This window comes from Rhodnius prolixus, unplaced genomic scaffold (genome assembly GCF_049639745.1).
Source record: "Rhodnius prolixus isolate KJV_2025 unplaced genomic scaffold, Rpr scaffold_8, whole genome shotgun sequence".
Classification (NCBI taxonomy): domain Eukaryota; kingdom Metazoa; phylum Arthropoda; class Insecta; order Hemiptera; family Reduviidae; genus Rhodnius; species Rhodnius prolixus.
Genome location: NW_027411593.1, coordinates 10,949,312 through 10,968,152, shown reverse-complemented (window position 1 = coordinate 10,968,152; position 18,841 = coordinate 10,949,312). Strand labels below are relative to the sequence as shown.

Sequence of the window (18,841 nt, the reverse complement as noted above, 5' to 3'; positions counted from 1 at the left end):
ACATTTGCCATACGTTCTTCAAAAATTCTTGGGAAATTTTTCTCAAAGATTGGCTGTAATTGATTTAAATATAATGATAATGGTTGAAAGTTCACATTAAATTGTTAATTATTATCATTTTGAATGGCCCAGTGTAGCGGCTTTGAACGGATTGTACGAGGGTCGTTTGAAAAGTCCGTGCAAAGTGAGAGAGATAGCACTACTGGCGCGTATCGAGGTTATGTTTAGTTAGTAGCATCTCTTGGAAGAACACGCGCCAAATTTCAGCCAGATCGGTCTATTTCTTTGTGTTTGGCATTCGTTTGAATCGAGGAAGTCGAGTGATTTTCAAAAAATGGACGAAAAAGAATTTCGTGTGTTGATTAAACACTACTTTATGAAAGGCAAAACGCCTCAGGAGACTAAAGAGAAGCTTGATAAACATTATGGTGACTCTGCACCTTCGATTAGAACAGTTTATAAGTGGTTTCAAAATTTTCGGAGTGGCCATATGGGCACAAGTGACGCTGAACGTTCTGGACGCCCTGTTGAGGTTAATACTCCAGAAATCATTGATAAAATCCATGATATGGTGATGGATGACAGAAGAGTGAAGGTGCGTGAGATTGCTAGTGCTGTGGGCATCTCGAATGAACGGGTACATAATATTTTGCATCAACATTTGGACATGACAAAGCTATCCGCAAGATGGGTGCCGCGATTGCTCACGCTTGACCAAAAACGAAATCGTGTGAAGTGTTGCAAGGACGGTTTGCAACTGTTCCAGAAGAATCCGCAGGACATGAATGAAACATGGATACATCACTACACTCCTGAGACCAAAGAACAATCTAAACAATGGGTTACCAAGGGGGAATCTGCGCCAAAAAAGGCGAAGACCGTTCCTTCGGCCGGAAAGATTATGGCGACTGTCTTTTGGGATTCGCAAGGAATAATCCTCATCGACTATCTGGAAAAGGGTAAAACTATTACAGGTGCATATTATTCATCGTTATAGGACCGTTTGAAAACCGAGCTGCAAGAAAAACGCCCACGATTGGCCCACAAAAAAGTCCTTTTCCATCACGACAACGCACCAGCTCACACCTCAGCAGTTGTGGTCGCAAAATTAATGGAAATAGGGTTCCAACTCGTTTCACATCCCCCCTATTCTCCAGACTTGGCACGCTCGGACTACTATTTGTTCCCCAATATGAAGAAATGGCTGGCGGGAAAAAGATTTTATTCAAACGAGGAGGTGATTGCAGAAACGAATGGCTATTTTTCAGACTTGGACAAATCCTATTATTCGGAAGGGATCAACAAACTAGAGCAGCGTTGGACGAAGTGTGTAAGCCTAAAAGGAGACTATGTTGAAAAATAAAAGAGGTTTACCCCCAAAAATTAAGTAGTTTTTATTTTTGCACGGACTTTTCAAACGACCCTCGTACATGCTTGAAAAAGCACGTCATTCTTGTCACACTACAGAAAATTTCAATCCTCTAAATCACTTTTCCTATACTTCAGAATTCAATGATTTCTTTACCCAATTGTAGAGAAAAGTTAGCTCTACAAATAGTATAAATTGCGAAGTTTTAGTAATAATAGGTATTGATATAAAGAAGGTCAAATTTTGGAGGTTTTGCAACACGTTCAAATTTTAAACCACTATATCTCCCTTCCTATTCATCAGAATTCAATGATTTCTTTACCGAATTGTAGAGAAAAGTTTGCTCCATAAATGATAAAAATTGCATTGTATACAATTGTATTGTAGTCAAAAAAGGGGAAATCTATCCAAAAGGTACAAATATCTCTTTTACCAAAACTTCCCAAACGTAACTTTTTTGCGACTTTTGGTCTCTTTCTCACGTACAGACCAACAATCATTTCTGTTTAGAGCCCCTCAAAACGGTTTCTTGCGCAAAAACTAAATTTTAGTAAATTTGCAAAACAAATCTCCTGGATTTTTTTTTTTTTTCAATAACCGTAATTATTAGTGCATGTTCATTAGTTACAAACTGAATTACTGAAATTTTATTAAATACAAGAACAATACGATGAAGGTATACATCTCAATGTTGCCAGTGTTATCTCTCTCTGGCATTGTATTGTTTGGTTATGGATATTTTAGTGTATTTATAATTGAGTTCGATTTCCTACAAATGAACTCAAATAATGATTAATTCCTAGCGTCAGTGTTACTGAATATTGTGGAACCAATTTAATAAATGTCAATAAGGAAGAAACTCTAATATACATCGTATTCCAATAATTTTTTGTATTTAATGATTTAAGGCGCGTCAACATCTGAGGTTGTTCGCGCCTGGAGCTTTTTTCAGTGCACTGCCGGCCTCCGGACGCTAATTACAGACAACCCTGTCCATCACCGGACAGTGTGCTGTAAGTAGCTCCTAGGAAGAGAAAATCTAAGGGTTAGCAGCTGGGAAAAAAAAAAGATATCTAACTGGGTTTCGGAAGTAGATCTGGAGGAGCTCAATTGAACGATGAAATCATTTATAGGTCCCCTAAAACTGGAAATACTCAGAGGATAGTTCCAAGAACTACCGGCAGATACAAAAGAAAGTCATGTTTATTTTTTTAAATTTATTAACTTCCGCCGGATACGCTGTCTTTAAAGAAAACTTTGTGAGCTCAACCTACAGTTCCTCAGGCATCCTGTTCTTCAAAATTTGATCTCGCATCTTAAAGCGAGGAGTTTTGTCCAGGTGAGCAGGAGTATGTTGTCTCTTTAGAGCGCAAAAGACATAATGGACTTGTCTCATCATTTCTACTCCGTATTTTTCAAGTGAATCTTGCCCCGTTAAGATCCAGAAGAGAGTAATGGAATTCAGTCTTCGCAAGGCTTCCCACCGCTTTATTGAAAATGCCTTCCAGATAGAGAGACCCTTTTTTTCTATTGTCTGAGCAGAATTCATAGAAAGGGATATATACTTCGTCCCATATTGGGACCACCTTCACTAGCCAATATTCGGACCTTCTCGTTTCTCTGATCTCCACATTATTTTATGATAGTATCATTATTTTTCTCCTTCGACAATATGCGTGAAACCATCGTTTCCTCTGATTCTTAAAATGGCGAGAGTGATAGGACTTCATTATGCTTTTGTGGCATTGTTTCTCTTACTGTAATAATTACTTCTATTTGTAAGTTTCTTCTTCTGACCACTATTAGAAGAACAATTATTCTCAAGAAATCACCAAGGATGCATCTTTTTTGGTTTTCTTATTTTTGATTTCCTGAAAAATGCAATGAATAAGCAAAATTAGTGACTAATCAGTGATAGGTAAGACGAGAAATCCGACAAACTGTTAACTATTAAATTAATGGAACAATAAAACCATTTTTATTGGTTATTTATTTTCTCTGTTGCGTGCATTGTGTAAAAATGAACTCAATTTTTTTTTAATCAACACTTTCAATCTATTCGAAAAATATGCTTGAACTGGATGATTGTAATGTTTCAGTGATGGTCTATCCGGAACGGCGAGTGGTCGATCCTCAGACATGCAAGTCCTTGCACTTCAAAATCTTACCAACTTACTATCGAAAACATTTCCATCACAATTTGTATTTCCTGTACTCGGCCACAATGATCCTGGTTCTAGTCCGGGCGAACGACTTGGTTACAAAGATGTTGGACAATTTTGGAGGCAATGGCTTCCAACTGAGGCTATTAATAGTTTTAACAAAGGTAAGTGTTTCACTTCTTGAGTATTGTGTTTCTTTTATTTCCTCTATTATTACAGTTTCCTTAGTTATTATTACAATTTGGAGAGCCTACCAAAAATATTTCAGTTTAAAAAGTATTTTAAGAATTTGTAACTCACGATTAGGAGAGAATATCGCCGTTATTAAAACATGCATTTTATTAGTTTCAATAAGCAATATTTATACAAATTATTAATATTATCCTGTTCCTCGTCCTTCGGACAGTGTTCACCGTTACCAAGTTTCCATCACCGGACAGTGTGCTCTGAGGAACTCCAGAGAAGATAGATTTTTAATAGTAGGCTTATTTCGGCAAAGTTTTCTCGCCTACATTTTTGTGGTTACAATCACCTTGCACTTACCACACTACTGTTTAAAACTATAGGAGCTTTAATGGATAGAGAAAAACATGTATATGTGTACGAAGATTGATTTTGAAGATTGAAAATGTTGATGGCGCACAAACATTAATAATAAATCTAAAATGAAATTAGAAAAGAGAGAATCTACTTTTAATTGAATAAAATAAGCAGATTATTGGTAATATTGAATATTAATTATCAATTAGATTCTAATCTGTTCGCAGCGAATATTCCAAGTGTTTGCCTAGTCTATAATGGAAGTATGTTTACTCTATTGCTCTGTACGGATAACTGGCTAGATTAACGCTGACGTACGTGATAAGCCGGAAGCAGAGAAAACTATTTATCCCCATTTGCTGGCGTCAATGTTCTGACATTATTAACACCCACTAAATTTTATTATACAAGTCTAATTAAAATATATAGCCCATAATTTCTAAATTGGTAAACATGATTCTAAATTGTCTGTAAAATTATTGGACGCAGAAAATGATGCTAAACGTAGGTGTATGTTCTTTAGGATAATAAGAGATATGAAGCAATAGATCTACTAATTAGGCTAGGATTACGAAACCGGTTTAAGTAGGCATGGTAAGGTGGAGGTAATAAACTTCCCAGTATTTATAATTAGTCCAACCATATTCATTAAATGAAGAAGATTACTACGTTTTGCAGATTCCCTTTAGAGTAAACAAGAAAGGTACGTATTTACTCGCGCCCTTTTGTTACATTATCCAGAATTCATCTTGGTAGGATTTTCTACTATACACTGCTATTTGAATTAAACTGGGAGGTTTTTCAATGAAAATAATTGGGTTTGGGGTTTTTAAAAACCTTTGAAATCTCGTTGTAGATTATAGATTGTAATAAAAGGGCGGTTCCACCAAAAGGCGGAAGGAACGCAGGCAATCCAAAATGCCCATTGTTCCCCGACCACCCCTCATCTCATAAGAGATACCGGGGTTTAAAAACAAATCCGGCTAAAGTTTGCCAGATGCTAATATAATAAACTAATAAAGTAGTAACAGACACTAGGGAGCATGGCGACTCAATCGTCCAGTGCACAGAATAAACCTAGAAAGTTCTGGTAGAGATTACCAGATGCTACAATCTACGGTAGGGAGACATTTAACCTTCCGAAGACGAGAAATCTAGTTTTAGAATAAACTTGGCACACCTCTACAAAGTGCCGCACAGTCTCATTGGACTCACCACAGCCAGCGCAATTTGGCGACTGGGCAAGGCCGCATTTGAAAAGATGGTATGCTAAATTCGCATGTCCACTAAACACCTGAACCAATTGGCGGATCCAGAGGACCTGCTAAAACCAACTATAGCCGTTTTTGACAGGCCGAGAATTTCTTTAGCCTGACGTCAGTCAGCTCGGGATCTCCACCGTTTCCGATGTTTCTTCAAAATCCACTGCTCCACCTCTGTTCTAAAACGTCGATAGGATACAGGGATAATGGGCTGAGGAGTCATTGTTATCATCGCAGCTCCTTCCTTTGCTTGAAATCTCGTTAACGCACTCCAAAACTAGGAACCAGATTTTGTATAAAATTCTCGACTAAAAGGACTACGATTAGCAAATCAGCGGATCCTTCAATGGTAGGGTTGGTTGACGAACATTTAGGACAACGTCGGAGTAGCTGAGATAAGCAAGGACGATAATATATTCCTAAAGAAGTCCAGGATTCTAGCTAAAGCTCCATCCAGCCGCAGTAACTTCATTAATCATTTTTTTTATATCATAACGATCCACTTCCTCATTTATCTACTTATCAAAGAATACGTTTCTCCTTTAATTCTTCCAATACTGAGACATTCCATTGAAATGTTTTCTTTTTACTTTTCATCTTACATCTTCTAGCAGATTATTTCTGTACCAACTCAAGGCTTACATACAAGCAGCCACCCATCTTCTTTTAGGTCTTCCACATTTTTTCTCTGCCTTCTATCTCTTTTTCCATCGATTCTTATCAAGGCATTATGTGCGTTTAGAAAATCTTTTTTCCTCCCTTTAGACCAAGGGTTGCAAAAACTCAAAGGCCTCTGAAAGCCACTGCATTAAAGCTTCGGTGATAGAATAAATTTTAGAAAAATAGACATTTTTAATCAGTAGTAAATATGTTTACTAGTCAACTATTTTCACTGTATTCCACATATGTATTTTGCTGAAAATAAAAACGTGCAAATAAAATAAAGACTATGCGCTAAAAAACATTATTGCATTTCAGAGCATCTTTTAAAGATTTATTTCTCAATTGTTCGATTACTAAACTCCAAAAATTTGACACGAAGGTTATACTGACCTTTACAGGGAGTAGATTATAGCCTCCTTTATTGAAGAGACAGTGGATTAGTAACGCCAAATGCACTGTATTTAACTGGAGCAGGCAAGCTACAGCAAAACGTAAAACAGAAAAAATTTACTGATGCAGTCAGCAGGGAAACAGGTGGACTGTTAACAAAAGCTTTGGCATGAGCACCGCCAAGCGGAGAAGAAGCGAGCTAAAATTGTGAAGCGAGATAAGGGAGCGCGGACAAGTCTTGTCGGACAATCTTCGTGCTACTTCAGCCCTGAGCAATCTCAGGGAGCCCCACCACCACGTCACGGTAGAGCACCAGGTGGGGTCAAGGCCTGAAGGGCCTAGGAAATAAAGTGGCCAAAAGGCCAGAGATGAGTGTTACTCATCTTAGATTAGATTAGATTAGACTAGGGCGGCCTCAAGGCCTACGCCACTGCGACTCCTTTGGATCTCAATGAATGAATGTTACTCATCTTACTGATTCTGGATGTTAAGATCACTAAGCTAGGAAAGTTCTAGGGATAAGTGAGTCACTCCCTGTAAGCATCGCAACCTCTTTCCTGCAGTACCTTGCCTTCAGATCCCTAAGAATATGGCAGAGTTCTAAGGAGGCTGTATCTCCACACTCAGGCTTTCTAGATGGAGCGGAACACCAACAGTCAGAGCTAATCCTTCAACCATCGCCTTCCTCAGAAATTCTGAGGGGATGGCTACGTCTCAACCAAAAGATGATGACGAATTCTCACACTGTCCCTCGGAGGCTGTTCCTGGAGCCGTAGTCAGATGGAAAAGAGAAGGGCATAGCAGATTTCCCCACCCACATACAACTTAATTAAATATAAGCATATTGTCTTCCTTCACTTACCATTTTTGTCTTGTTGTAACAAAAAGAGAAACTTGTTATAATAATAATATGTATGTGATGAGCTAGTTTGCCTGCCAAAACTGAGAAGAAATCGCGTACATTACCTCTGCAGACGCTAAGTCTAACGAGTGAATATTAGGGATGTCAGTATTGTGTGTAGTTGATGCAGTTAGGCTGGATTTACCCGCAGGGATGCCAAGATCACTGAGTTTCTAGATGAAACAAATCAGTTATAAGATACTCGTAGAAAAGAAGAATAGATCTTTAAGCGTTTTATGCCCGCAAAAAAAAATATGTTCACATTGGGTAAGGCACTTTGACATCATAACAGCCTAATACCGTTTCATGTTCACTTGCGTTCCTAAACCCTTTATTTCTTACACTAGTACAAACAAAATACCATATCCAATCACTTCAATTATTACTCACGAGTCAAAGATTCAATGTCTAGTAAAATTCTACAATTCCTCAGTGTTTAATTTTTCTCAGATATTTAGACTAATAGTTTATTACGCAACTATTCAATCTAACTTTTTAAAATAATTATTGATGGTCTGCCGTGAGTTACGTGTGAAGTGGACATTGAGGCCCATTCCAATTATGACACAAGTTGGGAAAGTCGCCTCACACAAGTTCTTAGCATGAACATTTTAATTCATAACTATATGAGGTAGGAAAAAAAATGGTGGAACCTGTCGTGCATCTTATGAAAATGATGCCTACAACTCTTTTGTTTGTGTAAGTAGGGAAGGTGGCCGAAATAGTCTTTGTAACACTGGAGACAATTGTCAAAGACTATGTTAACGCGTAAGGGCTCTAGATTAGACAAGGTTTGCTACCCCCTCCCTGGACAGAAAGTTGAGTTGGACAGGTGGTTAGGTCCAGCAAATGACTGCACCAATTTAGGACGAGCACCAACCTGTAATGCTGACAACAGTTCCAGGGTAGGCAAAGCCTTTGGGAGTAGAGAAGGGGATTTTGGTGGGTGTAAGTGCGCAAGGCTTTTTCCACTCCCTCCTTCGGGAAAAAGAAAAGTCTGCAGAAAATAATTTATTTATTCCTTTACTTACTTTTTTCTTAATGAAATATTCAGAGTATTTTTTAATAAAACGAAAGGTTTCATTTGTAAATTTGTTTTAATAAAATATATTTAACGCTAGATATTTAGAATTTCTTCTATGCTCCTACGTTATAATAAAAACACTTGTCGAAAATCCCGATAAATGTATCGTTCAATATATTCTGTAATATCATTCAAATTTATGCCCATTGTAAGATTTGCCTTGTTTATGAATAATGGATAAAGTCTGTCTATGCAGAGAATAATGGATGTAGATAGTGTATGCAGTCTTTAGAAAACACGTTCCTAAAATCTTTACATATGTCAATGTTTTTCTTTCACACACAAAAAAACGCATAAAACATAGAATAGTAATCTCATTAAAATAAAGAAAAGCGGAAAAAATGGAAAATTTAAATCATTCTAAAGAAATGATTTATTCTATCTCGAGAACTATCTAGAATGATTTTCATCTTGTTTTTCTTTAAATATAACTAGTTTATTTGTGAAGGTGTTGAACGGCCGCGGTATACCTGAGTATTTCTTATTCGCTTGCCGGAAGATGAACAGAGAAGAGCTCATCTCAAAGAAGGAAGAGTTTTTTTCCCACTTAATTTCAATATCCACAGTCCATGGCATTCTCGTGACACTACTTCCGCCAGAAGGACAGTTTCCCGAGATAAATGAATAAAACCCAGACAGTGTCCCTTTCTAGCAGTATACGAGGGTCGTTTGAAAAGTCCGTGCAAAGTCAGAGAGATAGCACCACTGGCGCGTATCGAGGTTATGTTTAGTTAGTAGCATCTCTTGGTAGAACACACACCAAATTTCAGCCAGATCGGTCTATTTCTTTGTGTTTGGCATTCGTTTGAATCGAGGAAGTCGAGTGATTTTCTAAAAATGGACGAAAAAGAATTTCGTGTGTTGATTAAACACTACTTTATGAAAGGCAAAACGCCTCAGGAGACTAAAGAGAAGCTTGATAAACATTATGGTGACTCTGAAAACTTTCGATTAGAACAGTTTATAAGTGGTTTCAAAATTTTCGGAGTGGCCATATGGGCACAAGTGACGCTGAACGTTCTGGACGCCCTGTTGAGGTTACTACTCCAGAAATCATTGATAAAATCCATGATATGGTGATGGATGGCAGAAGAGTGAAGGTGCGTGAGATTGCTAGTGCTGTGGGCATCTCGAATGAACGGGTACTTAATATTTTGCATCAACATTTGGACATGACAAAGCTATCCGCAAGATGGGTGCCGCGATTGCTCACGCTTGACCAAAAACGAAATCGTGTGAAGTGTTGCAAGGACGGTTTGCAGCTGTTCCAGAAGAATCCGCAGGACTTTAAGCGTCGTTTCGTCACTGTGGATGAAACATGGATACATCACTACACTGCTGAGACCAAAGAACAATCTAGACAATGGGTTACCAAGGGGGAATCTGCGCCAAAAAAGGCGAAGACCGTTCCTTCGGCCGGAAAGATTATGGCGACTATCTTTTGGGATTCGCAAGGAATAATCCTCATCGACTATCTGGAAAAGGGTAAAACTATTACAGGTGCATATTATTCATCGTTATTGGACCGTTTGAAAACCGAGCTGCAAGAAAAACGCCCACGATTGGCCCACAAAAAAGTCCTTTTTCCATCACGACAACGCACCAGCTCACTCCTCAGCAGTTGTGGTTGCAAAATTAATGGATATAGGGTTCCAACTCGTTTCACATCCCCTCTATTCTCCAGACTTGGCTCCCTCGGACTACTATTTGTTCCCCAATATGAAGAAATGGCTGGCGGGAAAAAGATTTTATTCAAACGAGGAGGTGATTGCAGAAACGAATGGCTATTTTTCAGACTTGGACAAATCCTATTATTCGGAAGGGATCAACAAACTAGAGCAGCGTTGGGCGAAGTGTATAAGCCTAAAAGGAGACTATGTTGAAAAATAAAAAAGGTTTACCCCAAAAAATTAAGTAGTTTTTATTTTTGCACGGACTTTTCAAACGACCCTCGTACAAACAATATAATATTAGGTTGAACCTAAAAAAGTTTTCTTTTACAGCCCCTTTTAAGGCGAGACCTGAAAAGCTAATATGTATTGTGGTACTGGGTTCGATTCCCGGTCTTGGCCTTGGATTTTATTTAATGGTTAAATGAGAAATAGTAAAGTATGTTTGCTAATCGCCTCCGCCCACGACACCTAATTGGTAGTTGGACGTTAGCCCCACCTGAAAAACTAGGCGATTACTTTACTTTACTAGTCCTTTTAAATAGTGTAACTTATCTAATACTTAGTCAACTTAATCGAAATACCTTTGTATTATTTTGTATTTCTCTTTTTTTTAAATGTAATCTGTTAGTTAGAATTACTTCTTTTCTGATTATATTTTTATTTCTTCTCTTTCTTTCTCAATATCAATTCCGGCAGATGGTTTTACCATCCCTTAGAATGGTAGAAATACATTATTTTTGTATCTATTACTCGTATTTTATTATGTGATAAAGCATTATTATTAATTTATTATTATTACTAATAATCGAAATAGGTCCATCAGCTTCAGTACATCTTTGCCGCGGATTAGCATCTCGAATAATCTCATCCCAGTAAAAATTGTTTCCTGAGATACAAGGAATTCGAAGAATGTCATTCCTGCCTTTAGTCCTCAGAGGTGAAGTAGTGATTCACTGAAGGTATTCTCCTAGCAAAGAAAAGTTATCCAAAAAAAAAAGCCATGGAATCTGTTGGCAAAAGACCTGGAGAAGAGAATGGTTGGTGAAACAGTCCTTTGATCGTTAACTCAATTTCCTGATAGAGGTTTGTGATAAAACGTGGGCGGCGGACATTGTTATGTAGTTGGAATAGGCGCGGACCTGTACTATCAACCACAATGTCGGCTATTGTTTCCTGGTAATTACCGATAATATTTCGTCAATAACTTCTTCTGCATCGATAGTTTCACCGTTTTTTTTCCCCCACAGGAAATAGTGTGGATAACATCAGCCTTCCGCAACTTTTTCTTTTTTGTATGGTTGTTGGTCTTTAGGAAGTGTTTGTTCGGAAGACTTAGCCCAAAATGTTTTCTATTGTCGAACAGGATCCACTTATTATTAGAAGCCACAATCCCATTTAGAAATGCTGTGAAAATGCATCGAAGAGAAATATCTAAAACATAACCATTTTTCTAGCCCGTTTAAATCTTAGAAATGTATTTTTCGCATTATTCCAACCAAGAAAACGAAATAATAAAGAATTTACTAACTCTTAGAGCCCTCAAATCGCATTAATTAATTAAACGACCTAACTAACGCTTAATTCTAGTTTGAACTCTACAAAAATGGTCCAAAAATGCTTCCTTCACTTGTTGCACTAGTTCCAAAAATTAGAAAACTATGTAAGTTACCAAAAAAATAACGTATTCCTGCAGAATTTCTTTTTATATATACGAAATAAAGGCTACACGATTTTTAATAAATATTTCATTTTGAAAAGTACGCTGGTCAAAAAGCATAAGACTTCCAAACCAATTAAAGGGACAGTTCCTTATGAGTTAATTAATCTGTAAAAATTTGTGAATAGATCTTATCTTATGTACGAGTATCTTACAACTAGATATTTCTGAAAAATAACATACGAGGGTCGTTTGAAAAGTCCGTGCAAAAATAAAAACTTCTTAATTTTTTGGGGTAAACCTTTTTTATTTTTCAACATAGTCTCCTTTTAGGCTTATACACTTGAATAAAATCTTTTTCTGCCAGCCATTTCTTCATATTGGGGAACAAATAGTAGTCCGAGGGAGCCAAGTCTGGAGAATAGGGGGGATGTGAAACGAGTTGGAACCCTATTTCCATTAATTTTGCGACCACAACTGCTCAGATGTAAGCTGGTGCGTTGTCGTGATGGAAAAAGGACTTTTTTGTGGGCCAATCGTGGGCGTTTTTCTTGCAGCTCGGTTTTCAAACGGTCCAATAACGATGAATAATATGCACCTGTAATAGTTTTACCCTTTTCCAGATAGTCGATGAGGATTATTCCTTGCGAATCCCAAAAGACAGTCGCCATAATCTTTCCGGCCGAAGGAACGGTCTTCGCCTTTTTTGGCGCAGATTCCCCCTTGGTAACCCATTGTTTAGATTGTTCTTTGGTCTCAGGAGTGTAGTGAAGTATCCATGTTTCATCCACAGTGACGAAACGACGCTTAAAGTCCTGCGGATTCTTCAGGAACAGCTGCAAACCGTCCTTGCAACACTTCACATGATTTCGTTTTTGGTCAAGCTTGAGCAATCGCGGCACCCATCTTGCGGATAGCTTTGTCGTGTTTAAATGTTGATGCAAAATATTATGTACCCGTTCATTCGAGATGCCCACAGCACTAGCAATCTCACGCACCTTCACTCTTCTGTCATCCATCACCATATCATGGATTTATCAATGATTTCTGGAGTAGTAACCTCAACAGGGCGTCCAGAACGTTCAGCGTCACTTGTGCCCATATGGTCACTCCGAAAATTTTGAAACTACTTATAAACTGTTCTAATCGAAGGTGCAGAGTCACCATAATGTTTATCAAGCTTCTCTTTAGTCTCCTGAGGCGTTTTGCCTTTCATAAAGTAGTGTTTAATCAACACAGGAAATTCTTTTTCGTCCATTTTTTGAAAATCACTCGACTTCCTCGATTCAAACGAATGCCAAACACAAAGAAATAGACCGATCTGGCTGAAACTTGGTGTGTGTTCTTCCAAGAGATGCTACTAACTAAACATAACCTCGATACGCGCTATCTCTCTGACTTTGCACGGACTTTTCAAACGACCCTGGTATGATGCTGATGAAGAGCGAATACAAAATTTTTTTATTTTATTTATTTATCCTTTTAATGAGATTTACACCTGTACCTACCGGGTACAATAGGTAAATGCGATAAGTGTATAAATAAATAGCGTGGTAGACGTGAATGACGGTCATCCAGTGATGGCCGCCATTAGTTTCACTAACGGCGCCTCAGTCATAGTTGAAGACCAAGTTTGCAGCTAAAGGATTGGGATGATGTGAGAGTTTTTGGTGAAAATTTTTATATCGGATTATGGCAAGTTCTCGGAGATGAGTGGAATTTGGAGATCTGTATGTATTGTGTGGTTGCTAACATAGAATGGGAGCGTCTACTATGCGGCGGAGTATTTTGGATTGGAGTGTTTTTGCAGTCTATTGATGTTGGATTTTTTTTTAACTGTTCCGTAAAGTTCGAGTCCTTAAGTTCATATTGGTGTGAGAAGAGCTATATAAAGTCGTCGTTTGTTCTGTAGTGAGAGTTTTGAGCGATTGTCGAGTAGTCTGGCTAGAAGTTTGTATCGTTTGTTTAGTTCCGTACGTTTAAGTCTCGTATGGGGGTTCCAGGTAAGTCTCTTGTCTAGATACATTCCAAGATGGTCGGCTGGTGGGATAGGTGTGTGGTGTAAGAAGAGAGGTGGTGGAGTTTGACGTTTGAGTGTGAAGACTATGTATTTAGACTTAGTTGGGTTAATTTTTATACGCCAGTTTTCTAACCAATATTCTATTGAGTGAAGGTGGGACTGTAGTGAGCGTACTGCGAGGATAGGATCGGAGTGTGTGGAGAGAATGGCAGTGTCGTCAGCGAAGATGTAAATAGAGGTATTAAGGTTAGAAGGTAAGTCGGCAGTGTAGATTGTGTAAAGAAGAGGATACAAAATTTAGACTCATCTTTAAAAATAATAATAATAAACGAAAAATCGACAAAGAGATTGTCGATCTATCGTAGATTTTTCCATAGAATATCGAAATTACTTTTACCTTTTTCCCCCACAATATTTTATCATATATTCTTACCAACTCTTAGAACTTTCTATTCCCCTGTTTTTATTCCTAGTTTAGTTTCTCATGTCAAATAAAGTGCCCTTTTATTGGTACTTCTGTAATTCTTTTATTTTTCTGACTGATATATATTTTTTTTTACTTCCGTCTGTATATTTTATTTCATATTATGTTGTCATTGCATTTACAATGCTATTTTTGGTAGCCTTTTATATTGACTTATGTTATATTAGCTTTTATATTGGCCTCAAAGTAATGTTAAACAATTTCCAAGCGAATTTTCCTCTTAAATTGTTGATTTCTTGTAAGAAATGAACTGCAAAGTTAAATTATACTTTTTTTAAATATATTTATGCTCAATATTTTATAAAGAATATACTTTATTGTGAATATATATCTATTGAATATATACTTTAATATATCTATTGTGAATATTCACACGACTTTTGATGACTACAGTTTTCAATGTTTGAACTCATGTATTTTCTTTAAGTTCGAATTTACAATGTATGTATTATCGAATTATGTACCGATTTTCACGAATGAAGTGTCATTCTAATTGAAATTTTGTACAGATTTGCACTTTAAAAGTCTCGACGCTATGCCTCATAAGGAGGGGAGACGCCCCACCCAAATAAGGCCCTTTCTAAAACTATTATTACCAATATTTCTATAAAGCTTAGTCCGATTTTGATATAATTTAGCACAAAGAAGTGATTAAAGTTCCTCTACGTGGCTGTGAAGTGCCATCATGCTCTTACTCCTACTAAGAGGAAGTACTGCAATCGTTAAAATTATCAATGAGTGAACCGATTTACATCAATGAATTGTCGTTCGATTCAAAATCATTGCCTCTTTGCCTTTTAGGGAGAAGTACTGTAATCGCAGTTTATTTTTCTTGTTCCCCTTAAAAGGGAGTACTGAAATCGCAGTTTAATATTGCTATTTACGTACAAATACCTTTCTATTTTATTCAAAACGCTTTCTCAAAAAAATTGTTATTGAGGATGGTTTGGGGACCGCATTCTTTAAAAAGATCTGTCCAGTGGTAGTTACGGTTCCGACTTAACACCTTATCATGTTATAATGAAACTATTGATTATTACAAATGTTAAGAAAATCTATAAAGCAAAAAAGGAAATCTGTCCAAAAGGTACAAAAATCTCTTTAACAAAAACTTACAGTTTAAAATGTTAAGTTTAAGGGTTGATTAAACGCCAAAAGGTACACAAATCAGCGAGTACCCAACATTTCATTAATATTTAAGTAATTCTACTGCATTAATTTTCATTAATATTTTTTAGAATTTATTAGATGTCACAGACCCTTATGCTGGCCATTTTCATCTACAAAATATTTGTTCAAGTAGCACTGTAGATTGACAATATTTATTTATCTATAATAATCAAACTATTAATCACAGGTTAAAAAGAAAAACGTTATAAAAAATAAAAAAAATTATGAGGTTAAAAAATTCAAAAACTTTTTTTAAAAATGCTCACACCAACTTACATCAATGATTTTGTTTATTTTATTTATTTATTTTTAAATCGTCGGTTTAAGTTCATTCTTCGATTAAAGTAATTGTTATTTTATGTAGTAGCCAAACGTTTATAATAATAGGTAATAATTATCTGGCTTTATCGCAAATAATATAGTTTCCTTCAATTACATTCTCCATCTAGGTGTTCTTCCCACAATGTTGTATATATGTAATATAAAATAAATAAGATATGCATATTTTTAGGACAGCTAATTATTCCAGTACTTTACTATAAGTAAAATTAGAGAGACTAAATTAAATTACTATTGAGAAATGAATAATTGTTGTTGAATAATCTACTTGTTATAACTGTGTGTTATTTGTGCTCACGAATACTTCGGTAAGACGAATTCGAGACTGAAATATTGTTTTAAATCCTCCATGATTCAAATTTAAACAATAACCGACTCTAACTTTGTCTTTTTCTACTTTTGCATATATATGTAACATCTCAGAATAAAGGGCAAATTAAAGCTAAATCAGAAGAATAATTTGGAATAGTGTTAAAATAAAGTACCTATTTAAAAACGAAGATATAATATACATTTTATAACAATTATAACAAAAAAATATTATGAATGAACTGGCCAGCATAAGGACATACTTCCCCTTAACAAGTGTAAGAGCAGATTGTCGCTTTAATGTTACGTAGGAGAGCTATAACCCTATCATCCTACCAAATTTTATCAAAAACGGGCCAAGATTTACAAAGTAATTAGTGATAATAATTTTGGAGGGGGCCTTACATAAAGGAGGCTAACTCCTCTCCCATTGTACAGTGTGGAGACCGCCAAAAGGCACATCTACATAAAATTCCCAATCGAATGACACCTCATTCATGAAAATCGGTTCACGCGTTTAGGCGCTGCGTTGTTTACAAAAAAGGTATCAACAACAACAACAAGAAGAACAAGAACATTTTTTGAAAAATCCGTTTTCGCTCATTTTCGTCAACTTTTTTCTCAAAACCTATTAGATCTGGGTTGTTGCAAAAAATTACAGTTATAAAGGAGGGTTTGTCCTATAATTTAAAGAAAATTTAGGAAATTTATCTTTTATAGAAAAAGAGAAAAAAAATGTCAAAGTTGGGTGTTTTTCAACGATACGCTTTTTTGTGCAGTTTTTAACGATCAACCCTTATACAACTGTCCTACCGGACAGTTTTAATCACGTATTAACCTATATAAGTAACTTATATAGATTTTTAATGTTGCTGCAGCTATTTTCAAATTATTTCATTTATTGTTAAATGAAAAATTAATCGATTTAAAAAAAAAAACTAATTTTCGCGAACATTAACTGGCAGCTGATTTGGTTTACAAACTAATCGAGTGTCTGTATGTAACTACTATAGTACGTACAATCAGAATTATTTATAGTAGGATAGAAAAAACGGCTGGTTAAAATACACGCTTGTAACATTTATGTATTAATTGGAATCCATGTTTCTATCGTATAATTGTTGAGGCTCAGAATGTAACAGGTAAAGTAAACTTGATATATAGTTATGTGTGTGAGAGAAAATTTGAATAACTCGACCTCCCAAATATTTGCAGAATAATATTGATAATATTATTGTTTGCTTACATTATTAGTTTGTAATGTATTTTAATTAGAAATTCAATTACAGTTGATTCAAGCAAAATTTATTTCATAGATATTGATTGCATAAATAATACGATTTCTGTTCGTAAGGGGCTTAATTTTTTTCCCCTAAATCATACTATTAAATTCCAGTATTGTTCATTTCATTAATGCGCCGTAAATGTATTTAAAAAAGAAAAATAAATAAATAATACTAATGAAGGCACCACGATAGCCGAGTGGTTGTGGGCTAGACCAGCGCAGCTAAGACGTACTGCGGTACTAGTGTATATTCCCCAATGGTTTATTTGAGAAAAACACAGTAAAGTATAGTTAGCTAATCGCCACGATAGCCGAGCGGTTGTAGGCTAGACCAGCACAGCTAGGATGTATTGCGGTACTAGTCTATATTCCCCAATGGTTTATTTGAGAAATTCACAGTAAAGTATAGTTAGCTAATCGCCACGATAGCCGAGCGGTTGTAGGCTAGACCAGCACAGCTAAGATGTATTTCGGTACTAGTCTATATTCCCAATGGTTTATATGAGAAATTTATAGTAATATGTAGTTAGCTAGTCGCCACGATAGCCGAGCGGTTGTAGGCTAGACCCGCACAGCTAAGATGTATTGCGTTACTACTCTATATTCCCAATGGTTTATATGATAAATTTACAGTAAAGTATAGTTAGCTAGTCGCCACGATAGCCAAGCGGTTGTAGGCTAGACCCGCACAGCTAAGATGTATTGCGTTACTAGTCTATATTCCCAATGGTTTATATGATAAATTCACAGTAAAGTATAGTTAGCTAATCGCCACGATAGCCGAGCGGTTATAGGCTAGACCAGCACAGCTACGATGTATTGCGGTACTAGTCTATATTCCCCAATGGTTTATTTGAGAAATTCACAGTAAAGAATAGTTAGCTAATCGCCACGATAGCCGAGAGGTTATAGGCTAGACCCGCACAGCTATGATGTATTGCGGTACTAGTCTATATTCCCCAATGGTTTATTTGAGAAATTCACAGTAAAGTATAGTTAGCTAATCGCCACGATAGCCGAGAGGTTATAGGCTAAACCAGCACAGCTACGATGTATTGCGGTACTAGTCTATTTATTTTTTTTAGATAGCTAATCGCCTCCGTCCACGACACCTAATTTGGTAGTTGGACTTAAAAGGCTGACTAAAAAAGTCCGTTAAAAGACAGGGCGAACTTATCCACGCTGGAACTTACAGTCCTTTAAATCCTTTAAACAAATGCTGGAGCAACAGAGATTACAACAGGTTGATGAAACAGGTGCCGAATAAGTAGCCCCCTTACAGTGCTAAAGAAAATCCATGTAACACTATTACTATTGTTCAACTTATGGATTTTTCACTTTTTTTAAAAAAAGAATTGCCGGAAAATGGTACCCACGATTTTCACCAAACGTAAACTTGAAAATCATCAAACTAAAAGCTCTAAAACTTTTAATTGAATTGATTTACCAGGAAAATTTGTTTAAGGACACTTTTGGGTTGAAATGGGCGTAGTCCTTTTTCCTAAAGGATTATTTTGGCCTAGGATACAATTT

At 36.5% G+C, this 18,841-nt stretch overlaps 1 protein-coding gene across 2 annotated transcripts in view; it reads left to right on the top strand.

Moving 5' to 3' along the window:
• Positions 1-18,841, top strand: part of LOC141450850 (cyclic GMP-AMP phosphodiesterase SMPDL3A-like) — a 577,559-nt gene that overhangs the window by 489,651 nt on the left and 69,067 nt on the right. For both annotated transcript variants that reach the window (XM_074121695.1, XM_074121696.1), the window contains one exon: positions 3,469-3,695. In XM_074121695.1, coding sequence (XP_073977796.1) covers positions 3,469-3,695 — 227 coding nt within the window. The remainder of the gene's footprint in view (positions 1-3,468; positions 3,696-18,841) is intronic.